At 43.4% G+C, this 25,940-nt stretch overlaps 1 protein-coding gene across 1 annotated transcript in view; it reads right to left on the bottom strand.

Annotated features, from left to right (window-relative positions):
• Positions 1–25,940, bottom strand: part of LOC138370764 (two pore potassium channel protein sup-9-like) — a 117,779-nt gene that overhangs the window by 81,411 nt on the left and 10,428 nt on the right. Inside the window, exon 2 of the mRNA XM_069335362.1 lies at positions 22,498–23,957. Coding sequence (XP_069191463.1) covers positions 22,498–22,624 — 127 coding nt within the window. The 5' untranslated portion in view covers positions 22,625–23,957. The remainder of the gene's footprint in view (positions 1–22,497; positions 23,958–25,940) is intronic.

Here is a 25,940-nt window from a genome sequence, read left to right as displayed (position 1 = left end):
CCGCACTAGGGGTGAAAATTCACTATGTGATTGATTAATCTATCATGCAAGTTGTCATTTCCTATGATGAAACCCACAACAGTTGACTAACTCTCGGGGTATCAATTTACTTCTAGGTGCACAGAGGTATCAGGTGTAGGGCAAGACACCCAAATGTCTGGCACTGCCTAGGAACTGAAGCCAGGATGTGAGCCAACTCATCTAATTTTGCATGCAAGATCGGGCGTCTACTCTTGGGCCCCGCCATGGTGTGCTCTCGGGCATTTAATGTAAAGTTTTCCGAGCCATGATGTTTCCATCATAGCTACAATCAAACGACTTCAAATCAACTTTCCTCTACTTCACTTCCTTTGCGTGCTGCTGTTAGGTTAAATAAATGCCTTCTTCCGTCGCGAGTGCTCAAGCACCAGTCAACACTTACTCGGCATTTTGTAATGTATTACAATAGTTACATAATACAGCACTATGACAGTTATGCAAATGTCTTATCACAGACATAATGTCAAAGGACAAAAAAAAACCATACTTGTATTACTATATTGTTTATGTCAAGAATTGAAATACACAGTCTTTAGCCCTCTTCTGAGTGCTTTATTAAGGTCTGAGTATATAATATGAACAAAAATTTCCATCTCCATCTAGTCGTTGAGATGTAAGACATGACGATATTACTATATCCTCAGACCTTAATAAAGCACTCAGGAGAGGGCTAAAGACTTGGTGTATTTAGATTCTTGACATAAATTATATAGTTACACAAGTGTGGGGTTCTTATCCCTACAACAATATGTATCATAATAACTATGTAATACAACAATATGTATCACAATAACTATGTAATACAACAATATGTATTACAATAACTATGTAATACAACAATATGTATCATAATAACTATGTAATACAACAATATGTATCACAATAACTATGTAATACAACAATATGTATCACAATAACCATGTAATACAACAATATGTATCACAATAACTATGTAATACAACAATATGTATCACAATAACTATGTAATACAACAATATGTATCACAATAACTATGTAATATATGCTCTTCCAGGAATCTGTACATCAGTTTACTGACAGATGAGAGGCGGGACCAAAGAGCCAAAGCTCAACCCTCGCAAGCTCCACATCTCGGTGCATCTTCCCCGATAATCTTCCCGTTGTAATGTATGCAATTGAAGTTAAAACTTTAAGTTCTGATGGAATCGGACGGGTTTCTGCGAATTGTTCGTTTCTGCAGGTGTTCGAACTCTCCCTTAAGACCACAGATAATCTAGTACCTACGAATATCTCTCGTTAAATAACACTCTATGTTTCATTAATCATTATTTCCCTTCGTTGTGGCTGACTATATTCTCATATCGGCTGAATTTCCACATCGTTAAAAAGCATAGTTTTATTTCCTTCCGGTTAAACTATCATATCGTTAGACATGTCTCGCTAAACCGGTCATTTTCGTTTACCGTCAGCACCTCGTCCCGTTACACCCACATCCAATCAAACCAAATCTCCAAATCGTGTTCAAGCAGACTTCTCGTTCAAGCAGACTTCTCGTTCAAGCAGACTTCTCGTTCAAGCAGACTTTTTGTCCAACCAGACTTCAACATGATTTCCCCTGACCAGACTTTACGTTTAACGAGACTTCAACCTGATTACCCCTGACCAGACTTTACGTTCAATCAGACTTCAAGTTCAGCCATGCCAGTCAACTCCAAAACCTTTCATTCATCCTAAGTATGGTTTAAAGATAGGCAATAAAAATAATATTAATAGTACAACACTATGTATTATTTACATAGACTATGTATTAAGACTATGCATTAAGACATAAACTATGTATTAAAACAATGTATTTAGACATAGACTATGTATTAATCAACATGATCAACTACCACAATAACAAGAGGTGCAGCAACAACAACAACAACAACAATAATATCCACAATAAACAAGAAAGGCAACATCATTAGCAGTAACATCAACAGGAACATCAACACCATAAACGGAAACATCAACAATAACAGCCATACCAGTAACATCAACAAGACCAGCAACATCTGCAACAGCAGCATCAACATCAACAACATCAACAAGACCAGCAACATCTGCAACAGCAGCATCAACATCAACAACATCAACAAGACCAGCAACATCTGCAACAGCAGCATTAACATCAACAAGACCAGCAACATCTGCAACAGCAGCATCAACATCAACAACATCAACAAGACCAGCAACATCTGCAACAGCTGCATCAACATCTGCAACAGCTGCATCAACATCAACAAGACCAGCAACATCAACAAGACCAGCAACATCTGCAACAGCAGCATTAACATCAACAAGACCAGCAACATCTGCAACAGCAGCATTAACATCAACAAGACCAGCAACATCTGCAACAGCAGCATCAACATCAACAACATCAACAAGACCAGCAACATCTGCAACAGCTGCATCAACATCAACAAGACCAGCAACATCTGCAACAGCTGCATCAACATCAACAAGACCAGCAACATCTGCAACAGCTGCATCAAAATCAACAAGACCAGCAACATCAACAAGACCAGCAACATCAGCATCAACATCAACAACATCAACAAGACCAGCAACATCAGCATCAACATCAACAACATCAACAAGACCAGCAACATCAGCATCAACATCAACAACATCAACAAGACCAGCAACATCAACATCAACAAGACCAGCAACATCAGCATCAACATCAACAACATCAACATCAACAAGACCAGCATTATCTAACACAGTACAGAGTCACAAACCCAATAAGATTTCAACTTAGATTCACCAGAGCAGAAGAAGTTGTTAAACACATGGGACAAAAGCCTTACTGAAGCGACCATACGAGTCATAAATACTCATACTCCGCCCAAGTAAAACAGAAACAAGCAACACTTACTGGGCCAGCCAGAGGCTTAGGACCCGCGCAGGAATATCCCTGAGAAAAAGCAACATTGACATTAGCAACATCAACAAGAACAACATCAACAAAGCAACGTCACCAACAGCAATATCACCAAGACCAGCAACATCAGCAACAACAACATCAACAAGAGCAACATCAACACCAGCAACATGAGCAACATCAACAAGAGCAACATCAACACCAGCAACATGAGCAACATCAACAACAGCAACATCAACAAAAGCAACATCAACATAAACAACATCAACATCAACAAAAGCAACATCAACAACAGCAGCATCAACAACAACATCAACAACAGCAACATCAACACCAGCAACATGAGCAACATCAACAACAGCAACATCAACATCAACAACAGCAACATCAACACCAGCAACATGAGCAACATCAACAACAGCAACATCAACATCAACAACAGCAACATCAACACCAGCAACATGAGCAACATCAACAACAGCAACATCAACATCAACAGCAACATCAACACCAGCAACATGAGCAACATCAACAACAGCAACATAAACATCATCACCAGCAACATCAACAACAGCAACATAAACATCAACAACAGCAACATAACCATCAACAACAGCAACATCAACAAAAGCAACATCAACATAAACAACATCAACATCAACAAAAGCAACATCAACATAAACAACATCAACATCAACAAAAGCAACATCAACACCAGCAACATGAGCAACATCAACAACAGCAACATAAACATCACCAGCAACATGAGCAACATCAACAACAGCAACATAAACATCACCAGCAACATGAGCAACATCAACAACAGCAACATAAACATCAACAACAGCAACATCAACAAAAGCAACATCAACATAAACAACATCAACATCAACAAAAGCAACACCAACAACAGTAGCATCAACAACATCAACATCACCAAACTCTCCCAGGCTCGAGCAATGAGATATAATTTCATCGAGAGATGAATAGTATTTGGGTGTGAATGGTATTCTTTATGTACACAGATATCACCATGATTTTTAAACAATGACAAAGGTCAGTGGATATATTTATATTGCGAGGTTTCCTGAAAACTAGAGCTTGCTGATTAGGCGGGCAAATTGTGTAGACTCGGTCAGGTTCAGAAAGCATGTTTATAGTTTGTGATTGTGTGTACTCACCTATTTGTGCCTCTTTTGTGTGTGTACTCATCTAGTTGTGCTTGCGGGGGTTGAGCTCTGGCTCTTTGGTCCCGCCTCTCAATCGTCAATCAACTGGTGTACAGATTCCTGAGCCTACTGGGCTCTATCATATCTACATTTGAAACTGTGTATGGAGTCAGCCTCCACCACATCACTGCCTAATGCATTCCATCTGTTAACTACTCTAACACTGAAAAAGTTTTTTCTAACGTCCCTGTGGCTCATTTGGGTACTCAGTCTCCACCTGTGTCCCCTTGTTCGCGTGCCACCCGTGTTAAAAAGTTTATCCTTATCTACCCTGTCAATTCCTCTGAGAATTTTGTAGGTAATGATCATGTCTCCCCTTACTCTGCTGTCTTCCAGTGTCGTGAGGTGCAACGCAGCCTTTCCTCGTAACTCATGCCTCTTAGTTCTGGGATTAGCCTAGTGGCATACCTCTGAACTTTTTCCAGGTTCGACTTGTGTTTGACACGGTATGGGCTCCATGCTGGAGACGCATGCTCCTGGATTGGTCTTACTTATGCCGTATACAAGGTTGTGAATGATTCCTTACACAGGTTCCTGAAGGCTGTTCTGATGTTATCCAGCCTCGCGTATGCCGCAGATGTAATTCTTTTTATGTGGGCTACAGGATGCAGGTTTGGTATGATATCAACTCCTAGATCTTTCTCTCTGTTTCATGAAGTACTTTGCTCCCTTATCCAATGGAGTACCTTCCCTTTCACTCCTGCCTGCATCTCCAGCTTTTTCACTAGCCTCTTGTGTGGTATTGTGTCAAAGGGTTTCTGGCAATCCAAAAATATGCAGTCAGCCCAGCCCTCTCTTTCTTGCCTGATTTTTGTTGCCTAGTCGTAGAATTCAATTAGTTCTGTGAGGCAGGACTTGCCATCCCTAAACCCATGTTGATGCTGCGTTACAAAGTTCTTTCGCTCCAGATGTTCCACTAGTTTTTTCGCATAATCTTATCCATCAGCTTGCATGGTATGAAAGTTAGGGATACTGGCTTGTAGTTCAGTGCCTCCTGTCTATCCCCCTTCTTGTACATTGGGACTACATTAGCCATCTTCCAAATTTTTGGCAGTTCCCTTTTACCAGTGATTTGTTATGCATTATGGAGAGTGGCAGGCACAGTGCTTCTGCTCCTTCCTTTAGTATCCAAGGGAAGATTCCATCTGGGCCTATAGCCTTCGTCGCATCCAATTCTAGCAAATGCTTCCTTACATCCCCACTGGTAATCTCAAACTCTTCTAGTGGTTCCTGGTTAACTATTCTCTCTCTTATTTCTGGAACTGCCCCTTGCTCTAATGTGAAGACCTCCTGGATTTTCTTATTCAGTTCCTTGCACACTTCCTTATCGTTTGTAGTGAATCTGCCAGCCCCTATCCTCAATTTCATTACCTGTTCTTTACTGTTGTTTTTCTCCTGATGTGGCTGTGCAGCAATTTAGGCTGAGTCTTTGCTTGCTTGCAATGTCATTTTCGTATTGCCTTGTGTACTCACCTAATTGTACTCACCTAATTGTGCTTGCGGGGGTTGAGCTCTGGCTCTTTGGTCCCGCCTCTCAACCGTCAATCAACTGGTGTACAGATTCCTGAGCCTATTGGGCTCTATCATATCTACATTTGAAATTGTGTATGGAGTCAGCCTCCACCACATCACTTCCTAATGCATTCCATTTACTAACTACTCTGACACTGAAAAAGTTCTTTCTAACGTCTCTGTGGCTCATTTGGGTACTCAGCTTCCACCTGTGTCCCCTTGTTCGCGTCCCACCAGTGTTGAATAGTTCATCCTTGTTTACCCGGTCGATTCCCCTGAGGATTTTGTAGGTTGTGATCATGTCCCCCCTTACTCTTCTGTCTTCCAGTGTCGTGAGGTGCATTTCCCGCAGCCTTTCCTCATAACTCATGCCTCTTAGTTCTGGGACTAGCCTAGTAGCATACCTTTGGACTTTTTCCAGCTTCGTCTTGTGCTTGACAAGGTACGGGCTCCATGCTGGGGCCGCATACTCCAGGATTGGTCTTACATATGTGGTGTACAAGATTCTGAATGATTCCTTACACAGGTTCCTGAACGCCGTTCTGATGTTAGCCAGCCTCGCATATGCCGCAGACGTTATTCTCTTTATGTGGGCTTCAGGAGACAGGTTTGGTGTGATATCAACTCCTAGATCTTTCTCTCTGTCTGTTTCATTAAGTACTTCATCTCCTATTCTGTATCCTGTGCCTGGCCTCCTGTTTCCACTTCCTAGTTTCATTACTTTGCATTTACTCGGGTTGAACTTCAACAGCCATTTGTTGGACCATTCACTCAGTCTATCCAGGTCATCTTGTAGCCTCCTACTATCATCCTCTGTTTCAATCCTCCTCATAATTTTTGCATCGTCGGCAAACATTGAGAGGAACGAATCTATACCCTCTGGGAGATCATTTACATATACCAGAAACAGTATAGGTCCAAGGACTGACCCCTGCGGGACTCCACTTGTGACGTCTCGCCAATCTGAGACCTCACCCCTCACACAGACTCGTTGTCTCCTGTTGCTTAGGTATTCCTCTATCCACCGGAGTACCTTCCCTCTCACTCCAGCCTGCATCTCCAACTTTCGCACTAGCCTCTTGTGTGGCACTGTATCAAAGGCTTTCTGACAATCCAAAAATATGCAGTCTGCCCACCCTTCTCTTTCTTGCCTTATTTTTGTTGCCTGGTCGTAGAATTCAAGTAACCCTGTGAGGCAGGACCTGCCATCCCTGAACCCATGTTGATGCTGTGTTACAAAGTTCCTTCGCTCCAGATGCTCAGACGCTGTGTGTATTTGTATGTGGGTTTGTGTGTGTGTGTATGTGTGTGTGTACTCACCTAGTTGTGCTTACGGGGGTTGAGCTCTGGCTCTTTGGTCCCGCCTTTCAACCGTCAATCAGCAGGTGTACAGGTTCCTGAGCCTATTGGGCTCTATCATATCTACACTTGAAACTGTGTATGGAGTCAGCCTCCACCACATTACTTCCTAATGCATTCCATTTGTCAACCACTCTGACACTAAAAAAGTTCTTTCCAATATCTCTGTGGCTCATTTGGGCACCCAGTTTCCACCTGTGTCCTCTAGTGCGTGTGCCCCTTGTGTTAAATAGCCTGTCTTTATCAACCCTGTCGATTCCCTTGAGAATCTTGAATGTGGTGATCATGTCCCCCCCTAACTCTTCTGTCTTCCAACGAAGTGAGGTTTAATTCCCGTAGTCTCTCCTCGTAGCTCATACCTCTCAGCTCGGGTACTAGTCTGGTGGCAAACCTTTGAACCTTTTCCAGTTTAGTCTTATGCTTGACTAGATATGGACTCCATGCTGGAGCCGCATACTCCAGAATTGGTCTGACATATGTGGTATATAATGTTCTGAAAGATTCCTTACACAAGTTTCTAAAGGCCGTTCTTATGTTAGCCAACCTGGCATATGCTGCTGATGTTATCCTCTTGATATGAGTTTCAGGGGACAGGTCTGGCGTGATATCAACCCCCAGGTTTTTCTCTCTGAGAAAAATGACTCTTGAAGTATTTCATCTCCCAAATGATACCTTGTATCTGGTCTCCTGCTTCCTACCCCTATCTTCATTACATTACATTTGCTTGGGTTAAACTCTAACAGCCATTTGTTCGACCATTCCTGCAGCTTGTCCAGGTCTTCTTGAAGCCTCAAGCTGTCCTCCTGTCTTAATCCTTCTCATAATTTTGGCATCGTCCGCAAACATTTAGAGAAATGAATCTATACCCTCCGGGAGATCATTTACATATATCAGAAACAAGATAGGACCGAGTACAGAGCCCTGTAGGACTCCACTGGTGACTTCACGCCAATCGGAGGTCTCACCCCTCACCGTAACTCTCTGCTTCCTATTGCTTAGGTACTCCCTTATCCACTGGAGCACCTTACCAGCTACACCTGCCTGTCTCTCCAGCTTATGTACCAGCCTCTTATGCGGTACTGTGTCAAAGGCTTTCCGACAATTCAAGAAAATGCAGTCCGCCCAGCCCTCTCTTTCTTGCTTAATCTGTGTTACCTGGTCATAGAATTCTATTAAGCCAGTCAGGCAAGATTTACCCTCCCTGAATCCATGTTGGCGATTTGTCACGAAGTCCCTTCTCTCCAGATGTGCTACTAGGTTTTTTCTCACGATCTTCTCCATCACCTTGCATGGTATACAAGTCAAGGACACTGACCTGTAGTTCAGTGCCTCTTGCCTGTCACCCTTTTTGTATATTGGTACTACATTAGCAGTCTTCCATATTTCTGGTAGGTCTCCCGTTTCCAGTGACCTACTATACACTATGGAGAGTGGCAAGCAAAGTGCTCCTGCACACTCTTTCAATACCCATGGTGAGATTCCGTCCGGCCCAACAGCTTTTCTCACATCCAGCTCCAATAGGTGCTTCCTGACCAGCATGAAACAGTTGCTTGTAAAACTCTTGTAATTTCGAACCTATCCAAGGTCAGCTGGTTTGCTGCCACCTCTCCTAGCGCCGTGACTTCTCCCTGTGTGTGTGTGTGTATTCACTAGATGTGTTTGCAGGATTGAGCTAGGCTCCTAACCCTACCTTCCGAACGTTCTCAGATTAATGAAATAACTCATTTCTCACGCTTTTATCACATTAAACAATTAAAACTTTGAATCGAATTAACTCCAACAACTTCTACGTCTAACCTGTTCCACTTATTGACAAGTCTAACAATGAAAAATATCTTTCTGACGTCCCTGTGACTTATTTGGATCTCGACATTCCATCTAAGACCCCCCGTGCTTGTTCCTAGCTTTGAACAATGCTTCTTTGTTTACCTTATAAATTTTCCTTAGAATCTTATTTGTTATCATATCTCCTCTATATCTCCTTTCTTCCAGTGTGGTAAGGTCAAGTTCTCTCAGTCTTTCCTCATAGCTTAAGCTCTTCAACCCAGGAGAGAGTGTTGTTACATATGTCGACCATTTCTAGTTTCTCCTTGTTCTTTTTTCAAGTAAGAGTTTCATGCTGAGGATGCATATTCAAGTATGGGTCTCACCTTCACTGTATATAGGGCCCGGAAAGCCCTAATTTCTGAAGGATGCACAAAAGTTGGCCAGTATGCTATATGCAGCTGTTGGTAATCTGCTAATGTGGGGTTTTGGCATCAGATTCGGGGTTATGTCCAATCCCAGGTATTTCTCCTTTTCTGATTGAAGAATTTGTCTTCAATTCTTCCTATACTACTGTAGTGGCCTTCACACTCCTGCTCCAATCCTCATAACTTTGCAACTGGCTGCGATAAATTATAGCAGCCATTTTTCAGTCCACTTCTGGAGACTGTTAAAATCCGTTTGCAATGCCTCACAATTTATCTCTATTTTACTCTTCTCATCAGTTTTGCATCACCTGCAAACACTGATATGAAGGAACCAATTTCCTATGTCAGTACGAGCCCTAGAGCCGACACTTATGGCACTCAATTTGAAAACTCTCTCCACTCTGATGTTTCTGCCCTCCCTGTTACCCTTTGTTTACTTCCTGAGAGACCCATCTGATCCATATTAGGACTCTTTCCGATATATCAGCCTGCTTCTCTAGTTTGAATAGTAGTCTATCGTGCGGGACCATATCAAATGCTTTCCGACAGTCGAGGAATATGCAGTCTACCCATCCTTCTCTCTTGTTTGATTTTCGTCATCTTGTTATAGAACTCCTGCAAGTTTGTCAAGCAGGATTTCCCTTTGCTAAATCCGTGATTGTGCCTAGAGATAAAAATGGTCTATTATAAATGTTCTACTAGCCTGCTTCGGATCAGTCCCTCCAGCAACTTGCATGGGATACTTGTTAGTGATACATGTCTGTAGTTTAACGGTTTCTGTTTTCCCCCTTATCTTGTAGATTGGCACCATATTAACCACTAACAAGCTGTCGGAAAGTTCTCCTGTTTATAGAGAGGGATTTAATATCATGGCAAGGGGTTTGAACAGTACTTCAGCTGCCTATTTGAATATCCAAGGTGATATTTTGTCTGGTTCCAAAGCTTTTGCCACATCCAATTCCTGCTGTTGTTTCATTATTTCTTCTGGTGACACTGTTATTTCAATGGAGCTTTTCTGTGGAATTGTACATTCGGTTTGGGTTTTAAGCTCTAGTGGCAAATCAGGTTCTAACTTGAAAACGTCATGAAAACTTTTGTTATGTTCCTCACATACCTTCTTTTCATTTTCTAAGTGTTCTGTCTCACTTTTTGAAGTCTGAGAATATGATCATTCACAGCCATTTTCCTTCTTATAGGACTATGGAACAGTTATGGCTGGGGCATAGCCTTGAATGCAATGTCATTCTCATACTATTTCTCTGCCACTCTCCTAGTTTGTATATACTCATTTCCGGCTTCTTTGTACAAATCATTATTTCTTTCTGTTCTGTGTTCTATATATTTTTTCATGCCCTTTGCGTCTTCTTCTTGTGTCCAAATACTGCCTGTTGAACCATGGGGTAATGATCGCCTTTTTTCCCCGAACCCTTAATGGTGGTATAAATCTTCCTTTAGATTCTTTGAGTTTGTTCATTACATAGTCCATCATGTCCTGTGCCGATTTTTCTGAGTTCTCTTCTCCATTCTATTCCCTCCAGGAATTCTCTGACGTGGTATTCCCCTCTCCTGTATGCTACCCTTACACTCTACCCCTGGTTACATCTTTTTTTGGTCTTCACTGTCACTATGTATTCAAAGACTAAAACACTATGGTCACTGGCTCCGATTTGCATACCATGGTCAATGTTTACAATTACCATCTCATTCTGGGTGAAAACTAGGTTTAATCTAGCTGGTTTGTCTCCACCCCTTCTCCTTGTTATTCCTCTGACATGTTGCATCAGGAAGTTCTTTGCTACATCTACAAGCTTTCCTCTCCATGTCCTATCCCCTCCTCTTTGGTGCAATGTTTTCCAGTCGATTTGGTCATGACTGAACTCTCCCATAACTATGAGTTTTGCTTTCAGTCTATGGGTTGTGTCTGCCACCCCTTGTTGAATATTCAAGCAACATTTGTTTGCAGTTTTATATTCTTGCCTTGGTCTTCTGTAGATCTCTGGAGGATTCTAGATTACAGCTACAACCACTTTCTCCCCCTTAGACGAAATGGTTTCCACAATGCAGTCCCTGTAGTTGTTTGTTACCTCCAATAAAATTCCATCAAAGATGAAGTGTCTTTTTACCAGCTGTGCCATACCTAATCGATCGATCCATCCCTTTGAAGTCTTTCACTTCTCATGATCTAGTAATCCCTTGGAAATATTGCATCGCTAATGATACTAGGTAGTATGTTCTCTAGTAATGCTATTACATCAGGGTCTGTTTCCTCAGTCCTTTATTTGAGTTCATCTGCTTTATTTGACAGTCCATCATCATTGGTGGACCAGTTGTTGAGGGTCTTCATTATTGTCCTGTCATCTGAATGGTTAGTTTCCAGCCTTGGTATAGGGTTCAGCCTTCGTGATGGTTTTGGGAAGTGGGAGAGAGCAGGGGGAGAGAGGGAGCGGGGAGAGGGAGCAGATGTATATGACACATTGGGTTAGGGGGTCACGAAGGGGAGTGACGGAGTGGGATTTGTGGGGCTTAACGTCTGGGAGGAGGGATGGTGGAAACCAATGATTGCGTTCCAATGGAAGGGTGTGTATATCTGTGTATTCACCTAGTTGTGCTTGCGGGGGTTGAGCTCTGCTCTTTCGGCCCTCCTCTCAATTGTCAATCAACTGTTACTATTTTTTCCCCCACACCACACACCCCAGGAAGCAGCCCGTGACAGCTGACTAATTCCCAGGTAACTATTTACTGCTAGGTAACAGGGGCATCAGGGTGAAAGAAACTCTGCCCATTGTTTCTCGCCGGCGCCCGGAATCGAACCCTGGACCACAGAATCACGCGTCCAGCGTGCTGTCTGCTCAGCCACTGGCTCCTGTGTGTGTGTGTGTGTACTCACCTACTCACCTAATTGTGCTTGCGGGGGTTGAGCTCTGTCTCTTTGATCCCGCCTCTCAACCGTCAATCAACAGGTGTACATGTTCCTGAGCCTATTGGACTCTGTCATATCTACATTTGAAACTGTGTATGGAGTCAGCCTCCACCACATCACTTCCTAGTGCTTTCCATTTTTTAACTACTCTGACGCTGAAAAAATTCTTTCTAATGTCTAAGAAAGTGTGTGTGTATGTGTGTGTGTACTCACCTATTCACCTATTTGTGTCTGCAGGATCGAGCATTGACTCTTGGATCCCGCCTTTCGAGCCATCGGTTGTTTACAGCAATGACTACGGTCCTATTTCCCTATCATACCTACTTTTAAAATTATGAACAGAATTTACTTTCACAACCTGCTCCTTAAGTACATTCCATTTTTCCATTTCCACTACTCTCACGCTAAAGAAAACTTCCTAACATCTCTGTGACTCATCTGAGTTTCCAGCTTCCAACCATATCCCCTCGTTCTGTTACTATTCCGTGTGAACATTTCGTCTATTTCCACTCTGTCAATCTCCCTGAGTATTTTATACGTTCCTATCATATCCCCCCTCTCCATTCTTTTTTCTAGTGTCGTAAGGCTCAGTTCCTTCAGGCGCTCTTCATACCCCATCCCTCTTAACGCTGGGACGAGTCTCGTTGCAAACTTCTGAACCTTTTCCAGTTTTCTTATGTGTTTCTTTAGGTGGGGACTCCATGATGGGGCAGAATACTCTAAGACTGGCCTCATGTAGGCAGTGTAAAGCGCCCTAAATGCCTCCCTACTTAGGTTTCTGAATAATGTTCTAACTTTTGCCTGTGTAGAGTACACTGCTGTCGTTATCCTATTTATATGTGCCTCAGGAGTTAGATTAGGTGTTACGTCCACGCCCAGGTCTCTTTCTCACGTCGTCACAGGTAGGCATTTCCCCCTGTAAACATGTCGTTAACGTATATTAGAAATAGAATTGGTCCCCGCACCGATCCTTGAGGTACTCCACTTGTTACTGTTCGCCAGTCCTACTTCTCGTCCCTTACCGTAACTCTCTGTCTCTTTCCTGTTAGGTAGTTCCTTACCCATGCTAGGGCCTTTCCGCTCACTCCCGCCAGCGTCTCAAGTTTGAATAGCAGTCTCATGTGTGGTACTGTATCAAAGGCTTTTTGGCAGTCCAGAAATATGCAGTCTGCCCAACCTTCTCTGTCCTTCGTTTTCCTCGTTATTTTATCATAGAATTCCAGAAGGTTTATTAGGCAAGATTTCCCTTTCCAGAACCCATGTTGATGTTTGTTTACAAACCTAATGTTCTCTGGTGTGCAACCAGTCTTAGCCTAATTATTCTTTCAAGTATTTGACAGGGGATGCTTGTCAGTAATACAGGTCTATAGTTAACTGCCTCATCCCTATCACCTTTCTTGAAAATCGGTACAACAGTTGTGTTGTACCGATTGTCTTTTTTTGCCCTCTTCCGACAATTGGGCAATTCTCCCGACATAAGTGAGTCATTAAAGATCTTTGCCAGAGGCACGCTGAGGGCCTGCGCTGCCTCTTTTAGTATCCACGGGGATTCTTTGTCTGGTCCAACCGCTTTAGTTGCATCTAAGTCATTAAAGATCTTTGACAGAGGCACGCTGAGGGCCTGCGCTGCCTCTTTTAGTATCCACGGGGATTCTTTGTCTGGTCCAACCGCTTTAGTTGCATCTAGTATTGTCAACTGTTTCATTACCTCCTCTGCTGTCATCTCTATATCTGATAGTCTTTCATCTAGGGTAATCTCTTCTAACAATGGGAGCTGCTCAGGCTCGATTGTGAACGCTCCATGGAAGCTGGCATTTAGTACCTGGCAGATTTCCTTGTCACTTTCAGTATATGCCCCCCCCCCTCTGTTTTCCTAAGTCTTGTCACTTGGTCATTCACCAACATTTTTCTTCTTATATGGCTGTGTAGTAATTTAGATTGTTTTTTCGCTTTGATCGCAATATCGTTCTCATAATCCCTTTCCGATGTTCGTTTTATGTTAATGTAATCGTTCCTAGCTCTGTTGCATCTGATCCTGTTATCCTTTTTTTTTTTTTTCTTTTTTTTTTGAGATATATACAAGAGTTGTTACATTCTTGTACAGCCACTAGTACACGTAGCGTTTCGGGCAGGTCCCTGGAATACGATCCCCGCCGCGAAGAATCGTTGTTACAACCAAGTATCCATTTTACTGTTGAGTTAAACAGTGGCTACAGTTAAGGATTTGCGCCCAGTAAATCCTCCCCGGCCAGCTTACGAACCCATGACAAAGCGCTCGGGGAACGCCAGGCGAATGTCTTACCACTACACCACGGAGACTGGTGGAGAAATCCTCTGTCCTTTGTCGACTGGCAGAGAAACCCTCTGTCCTTTGTCTTCTGTACTTCCTCCACTCCCGCCTGCTGGCCATTTTTGCTTCCTGACACTCTATTAAACCATGGGTTATTATATTCCCTCTTATTTTTTCCCTTTATTGTTGGTATAAATCTCTCTTCGGCCTCCAGGCATTTCTGTATGACTAGATCCATCATATTTTGGACTGTTTTTCCTCTAATTTCTTCCTCCCACTGCACTTCTCCCAGATAGCCCCGTTTCCTGTAGTCAACTCTCCTTTCCCAGACCTCTTGTTCCATAGTCACAAGTTTGAATTCCATCATGTAGTCAAAGACTAGGATTCAATGGTCGCTGGCCCCTAGAGGTATTTCATGCTCCAAATTCTCGATGTCTTCTACGTTCTGGGTGAAAATCAGGTCTAACAGGCTCGGTGCATCTCCTCTTTCCCTTGTGTCTTCCTTCACATGTTGTGTTAGGATATTCCTGTCTATAACATCTACTAACTTTGCTCCCCACGTGTCGTCCCTCCATGGGGATTCCTTGATTCCCAATTTATCTCTCCATGATTTAGGTCCCCCATGACCAGCAGTTTCGCTCTCATTATGTGGGCTAATGTTGCTGCCTTGTTGTTGTCATCATACTCCTGCCTGGGTCTTCTACTGTTTGGAGGGGGATTGTAGATTACTAAGATCACAATCTTCCTCCCATCTGCTGTGTTTGTGTGTGTACTCACCTAATTGTGCTTGCGGGGGTTCAGCTCTGGCTCTTTGGTCCCGCCTCTCAACCGTCAATCAACAGGTGTACAGGTTCCTGAGCCTATTGGGGTCTATCATATCTACACTTGAAACTGTGTATGGAGTCAGCCTTCACCACATCACTTCCTAATGCATTCCATTTGTCAACCACTCTGACACTAAGAAAGTTCTTTCTAATATCTCTGCGGCTCATTTGGGCACTCAGTTTCCACCTGTGTCCCCTAGTGCGTGTTCCCCTTGTGTTAAATCAGTCAGTCAGTCAGTTAAATACCAGTCTCCGTGGTGTAGTGGTAAGACTCTCGCCTGGCGTTCCGCGAGCGCTTTGTCATGGGTTCGTATCCTGGCCGGGGAGGATTTACTGGGAGCAAATCCTTAACTGTGGCCTCTGTTTAACTCAACAGTAAAATGGGTACTTGGTTGTAACAACGATTCTTCGTGGGGGTCGTATTCCAGGGACCTGCCCGAAACGCTACGCGTGCTAGTGGCTGTACAAGGATGTAATAACTCTTGTATACATATACATATATTAGTATATTTTGGTAGCAGTCTTTCCTGTAGACATATATTATTAAATATGACCGAAAAAGTAAGATTAATAATTCTAACACGAATTTTCTCAATCTTTCGTACATTTCTTTTCACTGTTGGAGGTAAATCAAAAATCAATTCTCCAAAATTCATTTTTATTTCTAGTCTGACGCGACACGAGCGCGTTTCGCAAAACTTATTACATTTTCAAAGACTTTAGTTTACAAATACACAACTGAATAGAACTTACGCATCTCCGATTTTATATCTACATTTTAGTGAGGTGGCATTAATAGGGTATTTAATTTCATCAACACAAGACAGAACAAGAGGTGGCATTAATAGGGTATTAATTTCATCAACACAAGACAGAACATGAAACAATGGGTATTGAATAGAAGTGTTTGTAGAAAGCCTATTGGTCCATATTTCTTGATGCTTCTATATTGGAGCGGAGTCTTGAGGTGGGTAGAATATAGTTGTGCATTAATTGGCTGTTGATTGCTGGTGTTGACTTCTTGATGTGTAGTGCCTCGCAAACGTCAAGCCGCCTGCTATCGCTGTATCTATCGATGATTTCTGTGTTGTTTACTAGGATTTCTCTGGCGATGGTTTGGTTGTGGGAAGAGATTATATGTTCCTTAATGGAGCCCTGTTGCTTATGCATCGTTAAACGCCTAGAAAGAGATGTTGTTGTCTTGCCTATATACTGGGTTTTTTGGAGCTTACAGTCCCTAAGAGGGCATTTGAAGGCATAGACGACGTTAGTCTCTTTTAAAGCGTTCTGTTTTGTGTCTGGAGAGTTTCTCATGAGTAGGCTGGCCGTTTTTCTGGTTTTATAGTAAATCGTCAGTTGTATCCTCTGATTTTTGTCTGTAGGGATAACGTTTCTATTAACAATATCTTTCAGGACCCTTTCCTCCGTTTTATGAGCTGTGGAAAAGAAGTTCCTGTAAAATAGTCTAATATGGGGTATAGGTGTTGTGTTAGTTGTCTCTTCAGAGGTTGCATGGCGTTTCACTTTCCTTCTTATGATGTCTTCGACGAAACCATTGGAGAAGCCGTTGTTGACTAGGACCTGCCTTACCCTACAGAGTTCTTCGTCGACTAGCTTCCATTCTGAGCTGTGGCTGAGAGCACGGTCGACATATGCGTTAACAACACTCCTCTTGTACCTGTCTGGGCAGTCGCTGTTGGCATTTAGGCACATTCCTATGTTCGTTTCCTTAGTGTAGAAACGAACACTAAGGAAACGAACACTTATCTACACTAAGGAAACGAACATAGGAATGTGCCTAAATGCCAACAGTGACTGCCCAGACAGGTACAAGAGGAGTGTTGTTAACGCATATGTCGACCGTGCTCTCAGCCACAGCTCAGAATGGAAGCAAGTCGACGAAGAACTCTGTAGGGTAAGGCGTTAATAACGGCTAGTCAATAACGGCTTCTCCAATAGTTTCGTCGAAGACATCATAAGAAGGAAAGTGAAAAGCCATGCAACCTCTGAAGAGACAACTAACACAACACCTATACCCCCTATTAGACTATTTTACAGGAACTTCTTTTCCACAGCTCATAAAACGGAGGAAAGGGTCCTGAAAGATATTGTTAATAGAAACGTTATCCCTACAGACAAAAATCAGAGGATACAACTGACGATTTACTATAAAACCAGAAAAACGGCCAGCCTACTCATGAGAAACTCTCCAGACACAAAACAGAACGCTTTAAAAGAGACTAACGTCGTCTATGCCTTCAAATGCTCTCTTGGGGACTGTAAGCTCCAAAAAACCCAGTATATAGGCAAGACAACAACATCTCTTTCTAGGCGTTTAACGATGCATAAGCAACAGGGCTCCATTAAGGAACATATAATCTCTTCCCACAACCAAACCATCGCCAGAGAAATCCTAGTAAACAACACAGAAATCATCGATAGATACAGCGATAGCAGGCGGCTTGACGTTTGCGAGGCACTACACATCAAGAAGTCAACACCAGCAATCAACAGCCAATTAATGCACAACTATATTCTACCCACCTCAAGACTCCGCTCCAATATAGAAGCATCAAGAAATATGGACCAATAGGCTTTCTACAAACACTTCTATTCAATACCCATTGTTTCATGTTCTGTCTTGTGTTGATGAAATTAATACCCTATTAATGCCACCTCTTGTTCTGTCTTGTGTTGATGAAATTAAATACCCTATTAATGCCACCTCACCCCATCCACCTCACTAAAATGTAGATATAAAATCGGAGATGCGTAAGTTCTATTCAGTTGTGTATTTGTAGTCTTTGAAAATGTAATAAGTTTTACGAAACGCGCTCGTGTCGCGTCTGACTAGAAATAAAAATGAATTTTGGAGAATTGATTTTTGATTTACCTCCAACAGTGAAAAGAAATGTACGAAAGATTGAGAAAATTCGTGTTAGAATTATTAATCTTACTTTTTCGGTCATATTTAATAATATATATATACATATATATATATATATATATATATATATATATATATATATATATATATATATATATATATATATATATACATATATATATATATATATATATATATATATATATATATATATATATATATATATATATATATATATAAATAGCCTGTCTTTATCTACCTTATCAATTCCCTTGAGAATCTTGAATGTGGTGATCATGTCCCCCCTAACTCTACTGTCTTGTGTGTGTGTGTGTGTGTGTGTGTGTGTGTGTGTGTGTGTGTGTGTGTGTGTGTGTGTGTGTGTGTTTGTTGAGGAAACAAAAACAGGGTTTACAACATTTATATTAAGGAAAATGGATAGAGGGATCAGACCAATAGCTGTGGGTAATTCCGTCCAGCGTCTCGTCGCAAAGGCTGCTGCGAGAACAGTTAGTGAGGCAGCGGCCAATATGCTAAAGCCTGAACAGTTCGAGTTCGGCATTCCACAAGAATGTGAGGCGGCAGCTCACGCAGCTCGAGCTTTTGTTGCTAACATCACAGACGAAAAGGCCCTATCCAGCTAGATTTCAAAAATGCCTTCAATTTGGTGCGGAGGGATGCTGTACTCCGTGCGGTTCATCGTCATTTCCCTTCCCTCTACCCTTTCGTACATTCATGCTACAGTATGGATCTAAGCTACTTTTTGGCGAATATGAAATTGTCTCGCGAGAAGGCGTCCAACAGGCGTCCAACCCTTGGTCCTCTCCTTTCCTGCTTAGTCATCAAACAATTCACAGAAGTCCTGTCCAGCGAGCTTAACATCTGGTTCTTGGATGATGGTACCCTAGCTGGTTCCCAAGACTCTCTCCTGGAGGACATCAGAAAAATCCAGGAGCAAGGTGCAATTATTGCCCACCCCCCCTGAACCCTTCTGAGTGTGAAATATTATGTTCCAACCAGGGCATCATAGAGAGAATAGAGGTTGTTCTGCCAAATATCCATCTAACTAAACTTGAAGACAGCACACTCCTAGGAGCCCCCCCTGGGGTTGAAAGCCATCGATGAGCTTCTTGATAAGAAAATCGCCAACCTTAAGAGAATGGATGGGAAGATTAAGGATATTGATGCTCATGATGCACTTTACCTCATCACCAGATGTCTGTCCCACCCCAGGTTAACCTATTTTCTGAGGTGTTCACCATCCTACAGTAGCCAAAAACTAGGAGAGTATGACCTGTTACTGAAATCAGTGTTAGAAAAAGCCCTCAACCTCTCTCTCAATGACCTACAGTGAAAACAAGCCTCTCTTCCAGATAGACTTGGGGGCCTCGGCGTTCGAACAGCAACACAAATCGCTATACCAGCCTTCCTGTCCTCCTCCTCGGCATCCGACGACCTTGTGAAGGAAATTCTACCGACAGGTATGGCCACCATGGCCTACTCTGTCAAAGCACAGGGGGATGGCACTCGAGGGTCAGTGAAGTTAACGACATCATCAATAAGAGCCTCACTACAACTGGATGCCCAACTGAAAGAGAGCCCCGTTACCTAACTCCCCATTACTCTGATGCTCTTATTGGTCGCCCAGATGGTATCACCGTGAACCCCTGGAAGTATGGCAAGCAATTGGTAAGGGACTACACGTGTGTATCAACCCTGGCTAACACCTACATTGACCTCAGTGTTGCACAACCAGGTGGCGCTGCCACTCACAGGGAATCAGCCAATCCCGTAAGTACAGAGAGCTGGATCACCACTACAATTTTGTCCCCATTGCTTCTGAGACACTCGGCGCCTGGGGTAAGAGTGCCACCGATTTTTTGAAGGAACTGGGTTCTAGGCTAATTGAAACAACAACAGACTCTAGACCTTCCAGCGCCTCAGCGTGGCGATACAGAGGGGAAAAGGCACGCTGTATTCAGGGTTCCTGCCCGCCATCTGAGGAGCTGGAGGAACTCGACAACTTGTGATAATCATCTGTGTACCATATATGTAACTCCTTTTTTGTAACCAAGTTTAAATAAAACAAATATATATGTATATACACAGAAGAATGGGGTGTGGCAGAAGAAAATATTAAAAGTTTCAGTGAGAATCCACAAGGTCTTCTCTGAATACTCTTTATTTTCTTCTCCGAGGCTATGGGTCCCCACACTTGCACACCAGAGGTGGTACCCTAACAACCTTTATATATATATATATATATATATATATATATATATATATATATATATATATATATATATATATATATATATATAAAAAGTTTGTGAGGGTACCACCTCTGGTGCCAATGTGGGGACCCATAGCCTCGGAGAAGAAAATAAAAAGTATTCAGAGGAGACCTTGTGGTCTCTCACTGAACACTAATATTATCTTCTCCTACCACCCCCATTCTTTTGTATGTACACATATATATTTACTTTATTTGAACTTTGTTACAAAAAAGGAGTTACATATGGGTTACAAAGATGGTTGTCATAGGTTGTCGAGTTCCTCCAGCTCCTCAGATGGCGGGCAGGAACCCTGGATGCAGTGCGCATTTCCCCTCTGTATCGCCACACTGAGGCGCTGGAAAAGAAAGCTTGCAGCTCTCGGGTCCCTTGTTGTTTCAATGAGCCTAGAACCCAGTTCCTTCAAAAAACTGGTAGCACTTTTACCCCAGGCGCCGAGCGTCTCAGAAGCAATGGGGACAAAATTGTAGTGGTGATCCAGTTCTCTATACTTACGGGATTTGGCTGCTTCCCTGTGGGTGGCAGCGCCACCTGGTTGTGCAACACTGAGGTTAATGTAGGTGTTAGCCAGGGTTGATACGCACGTGTAGTCCCATACCAACTGCTTGCCATTCTTCCAGGGGTTCACTGTGATACCATCCGGGCGACCAATAAGAGCATCAGAGTTACGGGGCGTTAGGTAACGGGGCTCTCTTTCAGCTGGGCATCCAGCTGTAGTGAGGCTCCTCTTGATGATGTCGTTAACTTCACTGTGCCTCGAGTGCCATCCCCCTGTGCTTTGGCAGAGTAGGCCATGGTGACCGTACCTGTCAGCCACCACCTCGCCGCAAATACACCTATATCTGGTGTGGATTGGGGCAGCAAGGCGGAGGGCCACAGCAATTCGGAGGGCGTGTGGTGTGAGACGCGTGCCAGTTGCCGACATTGGGGTTGCTAACAGGAAATCCCCTGCATGTGGTGCTGCTACTGCTGTGAGGCGAGCAATGTCGTGTTGTGTTGTTGCAGCACCCAGGCACTCTGCAGCAACTTGGTCTACAATGGGACCATCCCAGCTGGATTGCTTGTGGGATTTTGGGGATGGTGGTTGAGGTGATTGGCCTGCACGAGAGGCCCACTCTGTGGCACAGCGTGTAAAATTGGGATCATGTACACCTGCCAGCTGATGTAAGTGGGCAGGTAGAATTTCCTTCACAAGGTCGTCGGATGCTGATAAGGAGGACAGGAAGGCTGGAACAGCGATTTGCGTTGCTGTTCGAACTCCGAGGCCCCCAAGTCTTACGGGAAGAGAGGCTTGTTTCCACTGTAGGTCATCGAGAGAGAGGTTAAGGGCTTTTTCTAGCATTGATTTCAGTAACCGGTCATACTCACTTAGTTTTTGGCTACTGTAAGATGGTGAACACCTCAGAAAGTAGGTTAACCTGGGGAGGGACAGACATCTGGTGATGAGGTAGAGTGCATCATGAGCATCAATATCCTCAATCCTCCCATCCATCCTCTTAAGGTCGGCGATTTTCTTATCAAGGACCTCATCGATGGCTTTCAACCCCAGGGGAGCTCCTAGGAGTGTGCTGTCTTCAGGTTTAGTTTTATGGATATTTGGCAGAAGACCCTCTATTCTCTCTACGATGCCCTGGTTGGAACATATTATTTCACATTTAGAAGGGTTCAGGGTGAGGCCTAAAACTGCACCTTGCTCCTGGATTTTTCTGATGTCCTCCAGGAGGGAGTCTTGGGAACCAGCTAGGGTACCATCATCCAAGAACCAGATGTTAAGCTCGCTGGACAGGACCTCTGTGACTTGTTTGATGACTAAGCAGAAAAGGAGAGGAGCGAGGGGGTCACCCTGTTGGACGCCTTCTCGCGAGTCAATTTCATGTTCGCCAAAAAGTAGCTTAAGTAGCTTATATATATATATATATATATATATATATATATATATATATATATATATATATATATATATATATATATATATATATATATGAAAGCCATGGCCAAGAGAAAAATAAACATAACAAGACAAATGATTGTATTACTCACCAAAGAGAAGTTCAGACTTCCTCCTCTCGTGTTCGGATTCGAGGGCGTCGAACACCGCAGCTCCCACTAGCAAGTACGTGAAGGTGCACACGATAAGGGAGACCGTACGAACGTTTTGTTTCTTCATCTCACCCTCTGCGCATGCGCGGGGTCAGTGTCTGGAGGTCAGCGCCCTGGACGACCTCACACATCGTGTTATCTGTGTGCGCTCACACACCTTCACACCTTTCTTCGCATCAGCTTAATAGCTAAGGACAACAACTGCCTAAAGCTTTCTGTGATAGCTCGAGGATATAGCAGGGTAGGTTGTCTATAAGTTATAGATAAGTTATAGTTATGTATGTATATATATACATATATATATATATATTGATATATATATAGTATATATATATATATATGTATATATTCACCTTCTGCCAAAATTTATAACGGGATAACTCTTAAAAAAATAATCTCGAGGCCTAACTTGACCAAGAGCTGGCACTGATCTTGTAAGAGAGATATTAACGTGACTTGGAACAAGTGCTAAAGGTGGACTGGGGCCATGCTGCGCCTCCTGCTGCTGCTGCTGCTGCTGCCGCCGCTGCCTCCCGCCCCTCTTCTTCTTCTCTTTGCCTTGAAGTTGTATTTGGCGCGATGTAGTTTTTTCATCATCTCATCGTCCGGGTCCACATGCTCTCATAAACGGGCCGGAGGGAGGGCGGCGAGCCAGGAGGTGTGGGCGGGGGCTGCCATTGTGTGGGCTCCAGCTTCCGTGGTCTCGTGCACTGCCTCCTACACCGGCATCCCGAAGGAGGAGCATCTAGCACCTCTCTTGTTTCTCCTGTCGCTAGTCGACGGGTAAATCTGGTCAAGACTGCTAAATGTTTTACTACGCTAGATCATCACTGTTCACTAAGGCAGAAATTTGTGCAGAAAATGAAAAACCATCAAAACGTTCTTAAAAATATAGAAATATGCACGTTTAAAGGATCAAAATTTTCTAATAATTTTCTACTGCCAACACTGACTGACCCCTGCACCTGCAATTTTTATCTTTCACTTAATAAAATTTAACTTTTTCTACAACAAATTATAATTCACAAACGTGCAACTGATTTCACGAAAACACTCGACTTTCACAAATTTGTCTTCACTTCAATAATTGCTTTGGCTATCACAAAGTCACTCGAGCAGACAGTGAGGCCCTCATTAAAGCTATATCACAGCACGTTAACAAACACGGAGCCTCAAGTGGGATAGGAACTCCGTGTATATATATAAATCACGCAAGTTTTCTGCTAGAAACAAAGTTACACTTTAGGTATCACGTTGCATATACGAGTTCTTGTGAACTGTGGATTCGAAGTTCTGCGGTATTGTTGTAGTTGTGACTAGCATGTGTCACCTTGGGACCCCACAGGTGCCAAGGAAAGGCTTCGTTGATTCTTGGATCTTGACGACACAGCTGTTCGACTCTGAAAATAGAAGATTATATATTATATATTTGAAATAATTAATGGAAAACAAAGTTTTATACAGATACTACAGATGGAAATTGCCTCAGAATAAAGACATGCTAGCCAGCCTATAAGTGGCTTTATCTATTTCAATCTGAAAATATGCATATTTCTTGCACTCGTATGTACTAAAATTTAATGTTTTATTTAAAAAGAACCACTAACTGCGGATAGATATGACCAGAGATATAGATACAATGGCGGAGAGATAGATATAAGGCGGGAAAATAGATATATATGGGTGGAGAGACAGATATACGGGTGATGAGACAGATATACGGGCGGGAAGATAGATATATGGGTGGTGAGACAGATATACGGGCGGGAAGATAGATATATGGGTGGAGAGAGATATACGGGCGGGAAGATAGATATATGGGTGGTGAGACAGATATACGGGCGGGGAAGATAGATATATATAGGTGGTGAGACAGATATACGGGCGGGAAGATAGATATATGGGTGGTGAGACAGATATACGAGCGGGGAAGATAGATATATAGGTGGAGAGATAGATATATAGGTGGCGAGACAGATATACGGGCGGAAAGACAGATATATAGTTGGAGAGGTAAATTTGTGTACCTTCTCGCCGTCCTCGCATAACCAATTCTCAATTTCTTTTCTCATTCTGTTTTTCCCATGCCATTCACCTGGCCTTTTCCCTACGGCCAGTGTGTTGTGCAGCATTAGGTTCCCTCACCCGGGGCGAGCTATCAACACCGTGGAGTGCTTCCCTCAACCACCTCCTCTTGCGTCTCCCCTCTATCTCCCCTCTAGTCCTTTCATCCACCTCTGTCCTCTTCTTATCTCCTCTTGACACTCTCCTCTCCCTCCCCTCCCCGCTTCCCCTTACATTTATCATTCTTCGCACTTCCTTTTCTTAAATATCTTTTTTCTTTTCTTGTCTCGTTACAATCCCCTCCTTCTCCTTCCCTCCGATTCCCCTTTCTTTTTCTTCTTTTTCTTCACTTTCCTTCTTTTCTATTATCTTTTCTTCAATATTTCTCCCAAACAGTTCTCTCTTCCCTTTAGGTCCTCTTACATGCCTATTCTTGACACCCTCTTCTTCCCTTCCAACTCTTTTTTTTCCTTGCGTCTTCTGAAAATTGGATATCACTAAACTTGTCAAGAGGGAGTTGGACTTTTGTTGAGGAGCTGTTGTGTGGTGGGGTGTGTGGTGGTGGTGGTGGTGGTGTGTGGTGGTGGTGGTGTGTGTGTGGTGGTGGTGGTGTGTGTGTGGTGGTGGTGGTGTGTGTGTGGTGGTGGTGTGTGTTTGTGGTGTGTGTGTATTGTGGTGTGGTGGTGATGTGTGTGGTGGTGTGTGTTGGTGGTATGTGGTGGGGTGTGTGGTGGTGGGGTGTGTGGTGGTGGTGTGTGTGTGGTGGTGGTGTGTGGTGGGGTGTGTGGTGGTGGTGTGTGTGTGGTGGTGGTGTGTGTGTGGTGGTGGTGTGTGGTGGGGTGTGTGGTGGTGGGGTGTGTGGTGGTGGTGTGCGTGTGGTGGTGGTGTGTGGTGGGGTGTGTGGTGGTGGTGTGTGTGTGGTGGTGGTGTGTGTGTGGTGGTGGTGTGTGTGTGGTGGTGGTGTGTGTGTGGTGGTGGTGTGTGTTGGTGGTGTGTGTTGGTGGTGTGTGTGTGGTGGTGTGTGTGTGGTGGTGGTGTGTGTTGGTGGTGTGTGGTGGTGGTGTTTGTGTGGTGGTGGTGTGTGTTGGTGGTGTGTGTTGGTGGTGTGTGTTGGTGGTGTGTGTTGGTGGTGTGTGTTGGTGGTGTGTGTTGGTGGTGGTGTGTGGTGGTGGTGTGTGTGTGGTGGTGTGTGTGTGGTGGTGTGTGTGTGGTGGTGTGTGTGTGGTGGTGGTGTGTGTTGGTGGTGTGTGTGGTGGTGGTGTGTGGTGGTGGTGTGTGTGTGGTGGTGTGTGTGTGTGGTGGTGGTGTGTGGTGGTGGT

The sequence above is a fragment of the Procambarus clarkii genome, chromosome 33 (assembly GCF_040958095.1).
Source record: "Procambarus clarkii isolate CNS0578487 chromosome 33, FALCON_Pclarkii_2.0, whole genome shotgun sequence".
Taxonomy (NCBI): Eukaryota; Metazoa; Arthropoda; class Malacostraca; order Decapoda; family Cambaridae; genus Procambarus; species Procambarus clarkii.
The sequence above is the reverse complement of the archived record's forward strand: the minus strand, read 5'-3'. Positions and strand labels throughout refer to the sequence as shown.